This window comes from Miscanthus floridulus, chromosome 2 (assembly GCF_019320115.1).
Source record: "Miscanthus floridulus cultivar M001 chromosome 2, ASM1932011v1, whole genome shotgun sequence".
Lineage (NCBI taxonomy): Eukaryota > Viridiplantae > Streptophyta > Magnoliopsida > Poales > Poaceae > Miscanthus > Miscanthus floridulus.
This window is the reverse complement of record NC_089581.1, coordinates 54,194,001-54,209,397: the sequence shown is the minus strand read 5'-3', so window position 1 is coordinate 54,209,397 and position 15,397 is coordinate 54,194,001. Positions and strand designations below refer to the sequence as shown.

At 44.3% G+C, this 15,397-nt stretch overlaps 1 protein-coding gene across 1 annotated transcript; it reads right to left on the bottom strand.

The window, feature by feature from the left end:
- Positions 1-468: 468 nt before the first annotated feature.
- On the bottom strand, positions 469-2,891 carry LOC136538819 (remorin 1.4-like). The gene is made up of 3 exons (XM_066530772.1): positions 2,655-2,891; positions 1,007-1,397; positions 469-896 (listed from the first exon to the last, which is right to left on the bottom strand). Exons 2-3 carry the CDS (start codon positions 1,031-1,033, stop codon positions 600-602), a joined length of 324 nt encoding a protein of 107 aa, XP_066386869.1. The 5' UTR covers positions 1,034-1,397; positions 2,655-2,891; the 3' UTR covers positions 469-599.
- Between the last annotated feature and the right edge of the window lie 12,506 nt (positions 2,892-15,397).

Genomic DNA, 15,397 nt, shown 5'->3' with positions numbered 1-15,397 from the left:
GTGCTGATCAAATTTTCTCAACTTTGACTAGATTTGTAGAAAATACGTGTAACATTTATATCTTCAAATAAGTTTATTATGAAAGTATATTCAACGATCTACCTAATGATAATAATTATGTACCATAAATATTAATATTTTGTTAAATATATTTGGTAAAGTTAAAAGTTGTTGACTTTTTAGAAAGAAAAATGACTCTTTTTTTGGACCGAAGGAGTAGAATGCATCTTGTGCTGGCAGCATGTCACCCCCTGCCGAAGAGTACTCGTATCCATCTACATAGGCAACCAAATATCTTCACAGGAGATTACTACATTCACCATGCAACCAACCAAATAATACCTTTTCAGATTAGCACATCCACTTAGCCGTATCCACTCATGCAAGATAACCAACCAAATAATATTTTTCAAACTAATGCATCCACTCACGCAGGATATACGATGCAATGTCATGAAAGTAACCAAACACACCTAAAAATGTTACCAGCTTCATAGGTGCAGCAGCATAGATATGTACACGAGATGTTCTCTATAGAACAACGTAAGTTATTCATAGACACGATGAACAAGGAGGCCATAAGCCCAAGCAAACCTTCTCTATCTGTGCCAGAACCAGAACACCAAAAGGAGGCAAGGACACAGGACAAGAAACCGCGAGGGCCGAGGAGGCAACGCGATCAGCAGCGGCGTGTGGTCCGGCCACCCCCTGCCGAAGAGCCTGGTGGGCGCCTGCCCCCTGGCGCGGTACCTGGCGGCCGCCTCCTCCGCGGCGATGACCTCCTCGCCGCGCCGCGCTACGGCAGCCGCGCGCTTCTCCTCTGCAGCTCTGTGCACCGCCGCCGCGCTGTTCTTCAGCTTCTCCGCTTGCGCCGCCTTCTTCATCTCCAGCTGCTCCTGCACGTACGCACACACCGTTCGTTTCGTTGAACAACGCAGGCATCGTCGGCTCGGTGAACGACGACGGGGTAATAAAAAACTTGGCGTTGGTTATGCATGCGACTCACGTGGATCTTCTTGAGCTCGGCCTCCATCTCCGCGACCTTGGAGTTCTCCCAAGAGGTGACTCTCGCCAGCCTCCTGGCCGCCCTGCGCCACAAGGAAATTTCAGACCCATGGAGACTGCAAATAAAAAGGCATTGCAGGATCAGTATGGGAGGGAGGGAGAGGACTTCGCCTGTTCTCGGCTTTGGCCTTCTCGCTCTCCTCCCAGGTTTTGATCAGGGACGTCCTCTTCGTGGTCACGACCCGGGTGAGAATCGCGTTTGAATAAACGAGACAAGAGTGAGGACGCCGCCGTGCGATTCCTTGGTGGATTCAGAGTAGAGAGCACGCACTACCTCTCTCGCGTGAGCCACCACCTGTGGCTGTAGCCTGTAGGTGCAGGAGTCTCGGCATCTGTCGTCCCAAAAGGCAAGAGAAGAGGTTGGCACGTTTATCATCAACGGGCACTGCTCAGATTCTGTATATATTCTTACTGATATTCTAATGAATTCGGCTAATCGTATACTTATCAGTCTTGGTAAAATATTTTTCTCTTCCAACAAATCAACCATACAAATCAGCACAAGCGGCTTATATACTAGCCGAACAAGCCGGAACATACCAAATATTTTGGTATTGCTGACAGGTACGTTGTGCTGCATTGCATCCATGCTATCCTCTAAGATTCTTAAGTATTTATATCTAGACTGAAATAATCCATAATCTTAGTTTAAAAATTGTAATCTTGCCATGAAGTGCCAAACCATAAGATTTTTTATATGGCTAGTATATTCAGAGGTCATCACTCATCAGTGTCTAACTGCACCCTCATGCTCAACGAGACATACTAATCCTCTGTTTCCGAAGCAAAACTTGTGAATTAACTCATCATGGAAACACAATCCAGGCCATATCTACTCGTGCAGTTCATGTATCGTGTTCATACGATCTGCGGAAGCCGGTGTGGCCACAATCAAAATTAAAAGGCGAAATAGCCATCTTCGTCCCTAAACTATTGCCCGAGGCTCACTTTGATCCCTCAACTTTCAAAACATCCAGTTTAGTTCTTAAACAATCCATTTGTGGGTCGATCTCGTCCATCCCCATTAATTAATCGCCACGTATCTAGGAGTAGATGTGAAATATCATTGCTGCCCCTCGCTCCGTCCTTTAGTAGCCGGCCATCTCATGGCGTCTCTCAGGTCCCGTTTCCTCCCTCTCTCAGGTCCCATGTGGAATGGATGCAAAAACAAATTGTTGAAGTCTGTCGTGTCTCATGTCCAGAAACAAATTTAAGGCAAATTTAACATGTCCGATGATCATGTTTTTGACATAACAAGTGCAAGTGTTGACAAACTAATCACTGCGTGATACAAAGGCATTAATATTATTGCCTTGAAACTACATCTTTTTCTTTGAATGCACCCGATGTGGACTGGGAGACGCCGTGAGATGACCGGCTGCTAAAGGATGGAGCGAGGGGCATCGATGACATTTCATATTTACTCCTGGACACGTGGCAATTAATTAATGAGGATGGACGGAATCGATCCGCAAATGGATTGTTTAAGGACTAAACTGAACATTTTGAAAGTTAAGGGACCAAAGTGAGCCTCAGGCAATAGTTTAAAGACGAAGATGGTTATTTCGCCAAATTAAAACTAGTCTTACTCTCCACCATGACGAGGGTCACCTCCGGCGCCATGAGTGCCACCGTCGGCGCGGCCGTCTTCTCCTCGGCTATGTCCTTGGTCGGTAGCGCTTCCGCCCCTGCGTTCTTGGCCTCCTCGGCCATCTCTGATGATCTCCCACTGCTTTCTTCGACAACCCGACCACAGCTAAACCAAGAGAGATGTTTGGCGACGGATGTGGCCGGCCGGGGCTTGCTCGATCGATTGACACGGGCTGATTTTCCCACTAGGTTTGGTGGCACGGCAGCATTGGCGGGGCACGCAACACCTAGGGGAAACTGAAATGAAAAGAAACAAAGGTTGGCAGCAGAAAGCAACGGGCGAGATGGATACAGAACGGCGTCAGATACAAGTTACAACAGACTGACACTGACTGCTTACTGGGGAGGTCACGATTCACGACCTCCTTTGCGTTGCCGAAAACTATGTGAGGTGCCGAGCCACTGCAAGTTAATTTTTTTCCCATCTTCTGGTTCTTAATTCTAAAAGTTTCGTTCGTCTATTCCTGTTTCGCTGCCTTTCCATCGGAGCATTGCTAAGGGCTACTTTGGAAGCAGGTTTCCCCACCGGGATCCCACCGTTTTCCCGGGGCTAGAAACCCACGCGGCAATTTTCCATACGTCGCAGCTCGGGTCAATTTGGAAGCTCTCGACACAGGTGTCTCGGCCCCGCGGGAGCTGGGTTTTCACGGGGAAACCTGCCTGGCCTCTAGACACAGGACGTCATTCCCGTCCCTTTCCCTCTCGCGACTCGACTCCCATCGCCGCCCCTCCGCCTCGCCTCGACTCGACTCTCATCCGTCGCCGCCCCTTCGCAGTCGCCTTGACTTCTCCTCCGGTCTCGACTTTTCCTCCATCGCCATCACCTTGCGGCACCAGCACCTCCGTCTCCGCAGGTGAGCTCGCTTCCACTTGCATCTCCCTGCATCGCATATAGGGTTTCCTGATCCTATCCTCACATGTTTCCTGTGGATCTTGGGACTGCGGATGGCCACATCTTCCTCCCCACTCCGCCTCGTACATCCGCTCGCGAATCGCGACCGCTTGCACAACTCTTCATCCGTCGCCCGCCCACCCGACCACGACGGCTCCACCACTACTCCGTGACTGACCGGCCTCATCGCAAGATCTGGTGAGCCATTGTGCCATCCGCGAGCAACACCGATGTCGCCAGCAACACGACACAACCTCTGCATCTACAGGTTAGTCTTCTGTCCACATCTCACACCCCTTCTTGTAGATCTAGGGCAAAACAGCTACTAGGAAGATCCACCGTGCTGTACCAAGGTTGTTTTAGATCCAATTGCTTCATGTAGCTTAAAGAACTCAACTATTGAACTACTTTACTATTCATTAGTAGAGTGATTATATGATTTCTTGTTTGTGATGTGAAAATAGATAGTCATGAATTATGATTCTTCAATAATAGGTAGAGATTGTAATGTTCATTAGTAAGCTGGTTTGTGTTCAGAACACCATTGCAATAGAATAGGATGGCATGTTGTGATCGATTTTTTTCTAGCATTGCACAACAACTATATGCATGCTTATAACGGTCCAGACATATACTGGTTGAGACGTTTGGTAGTCTTGCTATTTTCTAGCATGCAGACTAGTATAGTAAGCGGTCATTGCAGTAGCAATTTTCTGCAAGGTGACAGGGGTGTTTAAATCCAGGGGCTAAAGTTTAGGAGTGTCACATCGGGTGTCACATGGGGGGTGTCATATCGAGTTTTCCTCCTTAGAGCATGCTCTCTCTGGTGCTCTAGTTTTGCCAATTGTGGTTGTGGATTTGTGGTACTTGGCAGTTTTTTTTATATATGTAATAATATAATTTCATATATGTAACACTAGATGGCTTCTTAGGAGGAGCTTGCTGGGAATTTTTTGTTGAAAGAGGAAGAAGAAGATGAGGAGCTATTCTTTGTTCTTCTCCCTGCTGTAATGCCCTTTCTCGACGAAGAGAAAACACCTGAGCATACCTCTTCTCTTCCTGGTGCTAAAAAGGTTAAAGAGATCCTCAAAGGACAAGAGAATTGGTGCAAGGAAGAATTTAGGACGGAGGCTGAAATATTTAGAACTATAGCAAACTTTCTCAGGGCTGAGAACTTGCTACGTGACACATGTGGTATGAAGATTTAGGAGCAACTTGGTCTTCTTATGTTCATGCTCTCTCATAATGCAAGCACATATAGGCTAAAGAAGGAGTTTCAACATAGTGGTGAGACAGTGCATAGGAAAATAAATGAGGTCTTCAATATCATTCCAACATTAACCCAAAAATTCATCAGACTTCCGAATGCAAGCCACACACACTTGAAGATTACATGTGACCCTAGATTTATGCCATTCTTTTAGGTCGGTTCATACTTCATACATACAATACACTTTCCTTAATACCATTCCTAAATACAATCCAAATCTTTAGTAATTTTTTCTTACCTGCAGAATTGCATTGGTGCTATTGATGGTACGCATGTCCCAATCACAATTGGAACAAGACAAGGCTAGTCCCTATAGAAATAGGAAAGGGACACTATCACAGAATATAATGTTTGCATGTGACTTCGACCTGAAGTTCACTTTCATCTCATTTGGTTGGGAAGAATCCGCATCTGATGCAGGAGTGTTGTGGTCCACTCTTGGCAAGGTATTTACTGTGCCGACAGGCAAATTCTATCTTGTAGACGGTGGATATGCAAACACACCATCATTCCTTGCTCCCTACCGAGGAGTGAAGTATCATCTCAGTGTGTTCAAGAGACGTGGCCAAAGGGGAAATGCATATGCCAACTACAAGGAATTGTTCAATCATCAGGCATGCGATTCTTCGAAATCACATTGAGAGGGCCTTTGGGGTTCTAAAAAAAAGCGGTTTCCAATTCTGAAAGTGGGGACACATTACCCAATTGAATGTCAAGTTAAGATTCCAGCAGCTGCTACTGTGTTTCACAACATCATTAGAGGGTTGAATGGGAGTGAAGAGTGGCTAGACATCCTACCTGATAATATCAACCCATCAAATTTATGTCAACATGCCAGAGGGAGACACTAACTACCCAAATGAGATGGAATCAAACAATGGAAATACCCTACGAGACTAGATAGCCCATTAGATGTGGGCTGCCTACAATGTGTAGGATAGTAGTGTTTGGAATGTAATTTAATAATACTTTATATCTCATTATGAGTCATGTATTTCTGTAATACTTTGTTTCTGATTTATGAGTTATGTATTTCTGTAATACATTCTATGATGCAACATTCTGCAATACATTATATACTACTTTATGAGTTATGTATTTCTGTAATACATTCTGTGATGCAACATTCTATAATAAATTGTGCAATACATTCTATAATACTTTATGATTTATGTATTTCTATAATACATTCTCACAATCCTAAATTATTTCTTGCAGCAATGTTGAAGGAAAGGCTACATGGAACTGGAGATATGAGAAAGGGTTTGTTGACACTATGAGAGACCACGTGAACATCCAAATGTTCAGGGGTCAGAATGGATGGACTAGAGATGGTTGGAGAAGTATGTCAAAAATGTTCAACTAGATGTTTCCTTTTGCACACTTCTCAAAGCAACAGCTACAAGAGAAGGAAAAGGAGTTAAAGGGCAGCTGGAAGGCGATACATATAGCGAGACAGGAAAGTGGTGTTGGTTGGAATGACTCCTTGGCCATGGTCATTGCGGAACCAGAAAAATGGAAGAAACTGATCAATGTAAGAATTTTTCACTAAACCAAAAAATTGTTGCCATATTCTGATTGCAAGCACTAACTATGTTGTTGTCTTGGTATTAAATAGGATAATGGAAAAATGGCTAGGTTCCAAAAGAAGTTGTTTCCTTTATATAAAGATTGTATGTCATTGTATGCTGGTATGTTATTTGAAACTTCTCTCTAAGGTTATGTAGCCTTATTGTTCTACTTGAGAGTAAAGCACCATCTAACTTGATAGTATGACTGTGCAGTGCTTTCAGTTTAAGTTATAGTATGCCTGCACTTGAAGTATGATTGTGCACTATTTTTTTCATAGGAAGTGTTGCTATAGGAGATCTAAACTTCACATCAACCGAGCACTTGCAACCTGCTCCTCTTGTTCCTGTTGCTGCTCTAGCTGCTCCCACTGCAGTCTCTGATAGCACAAGTCTATTTGCTACTTTTGATGGGCTAAACATCTCAAGTGCACGCAATGAAGCTCAATCTGCACCTTCCAATCAAGATTCTGTGCAAGGAGTGAGTGGTGGGAGAAAGCGTAAGCAAAGTCATATTGGTGCTGCTATTGAGGGTTTTGTGCAGTATAACAAGATGCAAACAAGCAAAACCATGAAAGCTCTCAATGAAAAGAAGAAACAAGATGAAGAATTTTTAGTGCACAAGTGTCTTGATGAAGTGGATGCAATGGAACTTACTGATGTGGAGAAGGCGTATGCTATGAATATATTCAAATCTAAGATAGATAGGGAGGTATTCATGAAAATGAAAAATAAAAATGTTCACTTGATTTGGCTCAAACAACAGATTAGGTAATGCTTAGCTGCTGTGGCAGAACCGCCTAATCTAATGCCCTCCCAAGAGTACTTGTCTTCCATTAGACACTAAGTTTCCCAAGAGAGTGCACTAAATCGTGCTGTTTCATCGAGCACACCCCAAGGGAGAACTCGAAAATCCATATTTTTTCCATCAGGATCATAAATGAGAGAATAAAGCTTACAACATTCTTAACCATTTCTTACATCACTTTATTACAACATTAGAGTACTTAAACCAGTTGAATGCAATAGCAGAATTAAGACAGTTTTAAATGTAAAAGAGTTTATACATTTTATGTTCACATTTTTATCTTGCAGCGGAGAACAACATATGATCAGAGTTACAGCGGAAATGAAGATTAATGGCGAATCCTTAACATAGTGAACATTTATAAACCTAGTTATGATGGTAGGTCAAAAAAAATTCTTCTAAAAACTTTTAGTGAGGGTTATAAATAAACACTACGATCGTAGTGTGAAAGGAATCCTCTTTGAGCCCACCAGGAGGTTTCCACACATAAGAGTTAGCTCTAGCATCCACCTATTACCTGTAATAGGGGGAATAAAACCCTAAGTACTCGATTGTACTTAGCAAAACTTACCCAACAGGAAGAAAATAAAAGACTTCAAGGATATGAAAGGCTATCTAGCTTGTGGGTTATTGCATATGTAGGAAGCATTACTAAACGTGCATCCTTATATTCAATTTTATTAGCGAAACCAACCTGTTCATTCCTGTCAAGGGGTCTAGGTCCCCGTCCAAACTTAGACTCCAAGCCCCCAACACCTGATACCCAGGTCTCAATATGGTGCTTAGACCTCCACCTAATACCCACCCCTAAAAGTTGGTCTGGAAAGAGCCGGAAACTCATGACAAGAGGGATAACAAGTCTTTCCGCTTCCTATAAGCAAGTATATGCTTAGGATAATAAGTCTGTGATCTGACTACCATGCACAACAATGGACTGGTCCTCAATCGACACAGATGGAACGAGTGCAACCAGAGCCTCGCTCGATTGCCCAACCCAATCCAATTTCAAATCCAAAGTATAGTTCCACCCGGTCCCCAATTATTATCCATTCATATTCCATGTGATGATAATAGTAACAATAATATCTTCTCCTATCTCTCGCGAGTGACAGGTAATCACTCAACTTCTACTGGAATCCTATGGCATAGTAATCTATATGATCCTATCATACTAGTAAGACTCATAGGATAAGGATACATTTATGCAAGTGGATTTCATTCAACTCCTTTAAACTTAATGCGCAAGCATAAACTAAAGTGCAAAATAATAGGGGTTATGCACCGAGCTTGCCTGGGTAAGATATAACCAAAAGTTAGCATTCCATCATGATAATATGATCATCAAGGCACCATCTTTTCCGCTACTCTGATCATCTCCATGATCCATCGTTGTTCCTATTATGGCATACGTGGATGCAATGCAGAGACGCAATTAATCAACGGTAACCGCAACTCTTAAAATACAATTACGCCTCTCAAGCTACGAGCTAGCTCTAATGACTAACGTACTAGGCTACGTATCCACGTTGTTGCATAAGGCGTTGTTTCCCGATAAGTGTTTTAGTTCTACAATCCCAAGGTGTTTCTTTACTTCATTTCATTGATTTAATATATATTCAAACTAGGGCTCATTAGCTATCTTAGCAAACTAATTATTATGGAGCTACAAAAATTACAATGAGCACCTAATAATATTAGGAATTTATCATGAAATTTTTAGAGCCAACACTATCACCAATTTATTACAAAATTCCTACAAGTTTATATCTTAACAATATTAAGCATCTCAATTTAATTAGATAACTCCTAAAAATATTATGAAGCTATGTGAACAAGATATACTAGCAGATAGGATCATGATTTTAGGAATCTAACAAAATTAGTTTCACCATTTTTGGTCAACTACACAAATTTGTATGGAATTTACAAGTTTGCTTTAGAAACTAAATTAGAAAACGCTTTTGGAAAAAGGAAAAGGCTGGTGGCCACTAATCTGGCCCAGTGGCCCACGAAGCCCACGCGGGGCAGTGGTCGTGCTCGGCCGGTTGGCCCAGCAATGGACCAAGGCGGGAGAGCCCCCCTGTGCTCGCGCTTTTGCAAAAGAGGGCTCACACTATTAGACAATCAAGCTACACAGTGAATCAGTATTTCATTAGACACAAGCTTTGCAGAAAACACCCTAAAAAGTGTTGTCTTTGCAACAGGAGGCTCCCCGGCAGTGCCCACACGTGACAGCGTGGCACACTAGCAACAACTATGGTTACGCCGACCATCGGCAACGGTATCCGGTGACCTACAGCGGCCGAGCATCTAAGTTTCGGTAGCGTGCTTCTAGAGGCAATGGTTAGGTACCGAGAGAGGCACTAGAGCATAGCTGACCATGGTGGTAGCTAGGACAACGTGTTTCATGATGACGGTGAGGCTGTACCGGTGACCTAGAGCCCTAATGGAGGTAATGTAGTGGCGGAAAAGCAATCGGAGCTCACTGAGGTGCACGCAGTGGTGACGGTTGAAACTAGGAAGGGCTAAGGTGGTCTATCCACATGCGAGCTGGCGAGGCAGCGATGCTCTAAGGCAGACACCAGCGTGTCACCTCATCACCGATGAAGCTTCAAACCAAAAGAAGGCGAGCACCAGCACGAGGGGGTCAAGGAGAGCTCGAAACACCCACCAATTGAACTACTACTGGTGACAAGAGGCTCACCCTCAACACGAGTACGACATGGCAGCGAAACTGAATCTGCGGCGAGCAAAAACTTGAATCTAGCCAACAATAGGACTTGCCTATGCCTTGGTGCAGGTCAAGCTGCTACCTAGCTTCTATTCCTAGCTACTAGAGCACTAAATCGAGATGAGATATCACGGACAGAGCGCATTTAACTTGCGAAGCAGTGCGGTTCCATTGGCAGTAATGGGAAGATAGGGCATCGACCCTTCAAGGCTCAGCCAACTTTGACTGAGGCTGCGTTAATGAAATGAGGGCGTCCACACAGGTGAGGCTTAGAGAGAGCGCTGTCATGGAGTGCCGGGATGGGATGGTGTAACACCCTTGGTGTTAGGCCTTAAACCAACTACTAAAATATGTCATGAGCATCATGTTTATGTGATAATGCATGTGATAGAATGTGTAGATAAATTTCTTGTAAGTTAAAATGATTGATAAAAATGTTAAATGAAAGTTCAATTCAATAGCTCATATATATCAAGTAGGGTGTAAAACTAATTTTTATTGACAAAAACACTATGGAACATATATGTGGCGCTTAAATAAAGATTGAAATATGAACTTTGTAGATGACAACGAAATACTTGCCGTAGAAAAATAACATTGCTAGCCAATATTTCTAATAGCCTAGAAATGCAAATTGGAATCAAGTTCAGCTCAAAAGACTTAGAATATTTTCAAATATGTTAACAGTCAGACAATGCCATGTTTGGCAATTTATTTTGCGAGATCGGGTAAAGAAAAGGTGTCATGTGTTAGCTTGGTTTGGTAGCTTCATATGTCATCTTGAGCATGGTGAAGATGGTTAAGGTCCTGAAGCAACCGTTTAGTTTTTATTAGCGCTTTAAAATTCATGCACGGCACAGGCTCGGGCTGGTTGGCCGTGTGGGCGCGGTCACCATGCTCAGGAGCTCAACGTCGCCATGCTGGCTAGTCCCACGCGCACTCGGGCTACCGTGCGTGGCCAGCCATGGCTGCTCTGGCCTAGCTATGGCCTGGCCTACCGCTGGCTCCTAGCGCGCAGGTGCCTATACCGCATGGCCCCAAAGGAGTTGGCTGAAATGAAGAAGCAAGTTGAAAGAATTGATGGAAAAAGGCTTCATCCATCCTAGCTCATCACCATGGGGTTGTTCAGCCTATTTTTGTGGAGAAGAAGGATGGTATTCTATGGATGTGTGTGGACTACCGCCCACTTAATATGGTAACAATTAAGAATAAGTATCATTTGCCCCGCATAGATACTTTGTTCGATCAGCTAGCTGGTGCCAAGGTGTTCTCAAAGATGGACCTCCATTCAGGCTATCATCAGATCAAGATCAGACCATATGATATACCAAAGACAACCTTTTCTACTAGATATGGGCTATATGAGTACCTAGTGATGTCTTTTGGTCTCACCAACGCTCCTGCCTTCTTCATGTACCTGATGAATTCAGTCTTTATGCCGGAGCTGGACAAGTTTGTTGTGGTATTCATTGATGATATCCTGATATATTCCAAGAATGATGAAGAGCATGCCCAACACCTTCGGATAGTACTAGCTTGATTGAGGGAACACAAGCTGTATGCTAAATTCAGCAAGTGTGAGTTCTAGTTAGATCGAGTGCAATTTTTGGAGCATGTGTTGTCACCTGATGGCATTTCTATAGATCCCAACAAGGTGCAAGTTGTACTAAATTGGAAGTCTCCCAAGTCTATGCACCAGATTCATCAGTTCCTTGGTCTAGCTAGGGTACTATTAGCATTTCATTCTAGATTTTTTCAAGATAGCTCAACTGATGACCAAGCTACTCTAAAAAGAAGCCAAGTTTGACTAGGAGCCCAGCCTGTGAAGAAGCCTTCCGAGGAATAAAGACATTTCTGACCACTGCTCCTATGTTGGCCCAACCACATATTGATAGACCCTTTGATGTATATTGTGATGGCTCGAAGATGGGGTTGGGATGTGTGCTTATGCAAGATGGGCATGTGATAGCTTATGCTTCACTGCCAACTGAAAAAGCATGAAGTAAATTACCCCACCCATGATTTAGAGCTGGTTGCTGTGGTCCACGCTCTAAAGATTTGGAGGCACTATCTGTTGGATAACAAAGTACATATTTTCACTGATCATAAGAGCCTCAAGTATATTTTCACTCAGTCTGAGTTGAATATGTGGCAAAGGAGATGGTTGGAATTGATTAAGGATTATAACTTGGAGGTACATTACCACTCAGGAAAGGCCAATGTAGTGGCTGATGCTTTGAGCCGAATGTCACATCAAGTTGAGGAAATATCTTTGTCTCTCAACCATGTAGAGGTGTTGTCTCACATTGCTTTGACCTCATAGTTGCTTGAGCAGATTATTCTAAAGCAAAGGCAAGACACTGAAGGAATTCCTCACATCAGGAAATTGATTGCCGAAGGGCGTGGCCCTCACTTTAGTATTGATGAGCAAGATGTAGTGAGGTATAAGGATAGACTGGGGTTCCATCCAATGAGGAGCTGAAAAGGAAGATTTTGAATGAAGCTTATCATTCAAAGTTGTCCATTCATCCTAGGCAGCAACAAGATATACCATGATCTATGCCACTTGTACTAGTGGTCCAACATGAAGCAGGACATCACGCAGCACATCACGGAGTGCGGACACTTGTGGTAGAGTTAAGGCAGATCATATGCGTACTCTAGGATATCTACAGCCCTTGCCCATTCCTATTTGGAAATGGGAGGATATTTCTATGGATTTCATTGTGGGTTTACCCCGCACATCCAAGGGCTATAACTCTATCTGGGTCATTGTGGATTGCCTTACCAAGTCAGCTCATTTTCTCCTAGTGAATTCCACATATTCTGCCTGAAAGTATGCCGAGTTGTACCTGGATCAGATTGTGACCCTACATGGAGTTCCCTTACTATCATCTTTGATAGGGGATCCGTTTTTGTCTCTCGCTTCTAGGAGCAACTCTAGGAGTGTCTTGGAGCTAGTCTCCTCCATAGTTTAGCCTATCACCCCTAGACTGATGGCCAAACCGAAAGGGTGAACCAGGTGCTCGAGGATATGTTAAGAGCATGTGCCATTTCTTTTCCTGAGAAGTGGGATGAATGCCTAAAGTTAGCTGAATTTTCTTACAATAATAGCTACCAAGAAAGCATCCACATGGCACCATTTGAAGCTCTATATGGAAGAAAGTGTAGGACACCACTTAACTGGGTTGAAGTGGAAGACCATGGATACTTTGGGCTAGAATTCATCAAGGAGGCTCGAGAGCAATGTCATCATTATTCGGAGTCATTTGAAGGCATCTCAGAGCTGATAGAAAGTCTATACAGATAAGCGAAGAAGGCCCTTGGAGTTTGAAGTTGGGGATTATGTGTACCTCAAGGTGTCTCCTACAAGAAGGGGTGCATCGGTTTGGTATCTATGGCAAGCTAGCTCCTCCGATACGTGGGTCCTTACAAAGTTTTGAAGCAATGTGGCCCAGTTGCTTACCGTCTATAGCTTCTTGATATTTTATCTGTGGTACACAATGTGTTTCATGTATCGCAATTGAAGAAATGTTTGCGGGTTCCTAATGAAGCTGTGGAAATTGAAGGGCTTCCCATCCAGCCAAATTTGACTTATGTTGAGCACCCTATCAAAATCCTAGATGAAAAAGAAAGAGTGACAAGGAAGAGTGTGGTAAAGTTCTACAAGGGCAGTGGCAAAACCATTCAGAGGATGAGGCCATGTGGGAACAAGAGAGCTATATATTGAAGCATTACCCCCACCTTCTCTCTAGTTCTAATGAGCAGTTGTTACAGTTGAAATGTACTTCCTATCTCCTTCCCACACTAGGCACATGAAATCTTGGGTCGAGATTTTGTTTTAGGGGGGTAGATTTATAGCACCCTTGGTGTTACACTGTACAACTTTTTGCTAAAACACTACATAGGCATCATACTTATGTGTACATGTATGAATTATAGAGTGTAAAGCAATATACATAACTTGAAACATTCGTCGGAAAACAAGAAACGAATGTTACATTTCATGTCGCGTTGTATCACTTAGTGTTCTAAATGAATTTTTATTGAACGAAAATGCTATAGAACACATATGCGAAACTTTAATAAAGTTCATAGTACAAACTTTGTAGGTGACGGTGAAATACTCGCGGTCGAGAATGGGAGACACTAGCTAGCATAATTGGTAGCCTGGAAATCGAAGTTGACACAAAAATGATAGAAACTTAGTCACTTTTCTTAAGTCTGAAAATGGGTCGACGAAGCTGAGTTCGACAATTTTTATAGGAGGATCGGGTTAGGTAGTGGCATGGTTTAAGGGTTTGTTATTGTAGCTTGATATACCATCTCGAGCGCAAAATAATTGGTTTAGCAACTAGATCATCGAGTTAGGTTTTTGGGCAGCTTTAAAAAGCGTGCAAGTCACTTTTCCTGACCAATTGCAGCGTCTAGGCATGATCACTGCTTTGGCACTCGTTGTCGCCGCGCCTTGCTGCCCAACGTGTGTGCCATGCGTGGGCCACCATGCTGGCCGACCCTACTGCTGGCCCCATGCTGCAGGCCAGCGCCGTCATTACTACGCCCTGGCACGCCACGCACGTGCATAGCCACGTGGACCCACACTGCCGTTGCTGCGCACTGGCTACTCGGCCTACCACTGCCATTGCCGTGCACTAGGCCTGCTCGGCCACCACCGCCGTCGCCGTGGGCCCACTGCTCTAGCCTAGCCTGCTATAGCCGCTTCACTGCGTGCGCCCTGCCACCTCCGTCACGTCTGCCTACCGCCCTGCTGCCTCACACTCGCTTGTGCGGTGCCATGAGTGCATGGCCAAGCTTGGCCCTACCTACACGTTGCCTTGCTGTGCATGGCCTTGCCCCGTTTGTATTGCCAGCGCATCCGCAGTCGATGCGATGCTTGCGCTGACAGGCGCCATGCCACCGTAGCGCAGGACGGAGCCACCGTAGTCGGTTGCGATTTATGGCTATGTGGCCCACTGTCCTGAGTGTGTTTGGCTGATTCCCTATCATCCTATAGTCGTACTTGTTTCTACATCGATTGACGGCCACATCACGCCATGGCAGCAATGAGCCAAGCATCACCTGTCCTCCCCTGTCTCTACTATCGCCATGGCCAACGGACCCACTAACTTCAATTCGCCGTGGTGGAGGCACCCTAATCCAATTAACCCCAGTCCTTGTCTCTGCTGAGTATCCATCCACCCACCCGACCCCACCTTGCAGCGAGCCTCGCCGCACCATGCTCCAATTTGGAGCTACCATTTTGTTGGGTCGATAAGACCGAGTCGACCTACGTCGAAGGCCAGCCCCCTATCCAGTGCAGCCTTTGTCAATTCCTTGCACCTCTAGCTTGGGCTCCACCTACTAATCACCCTACACAACCTTGCTGAATCACTACCGCTGCCTAGCTTTCCCT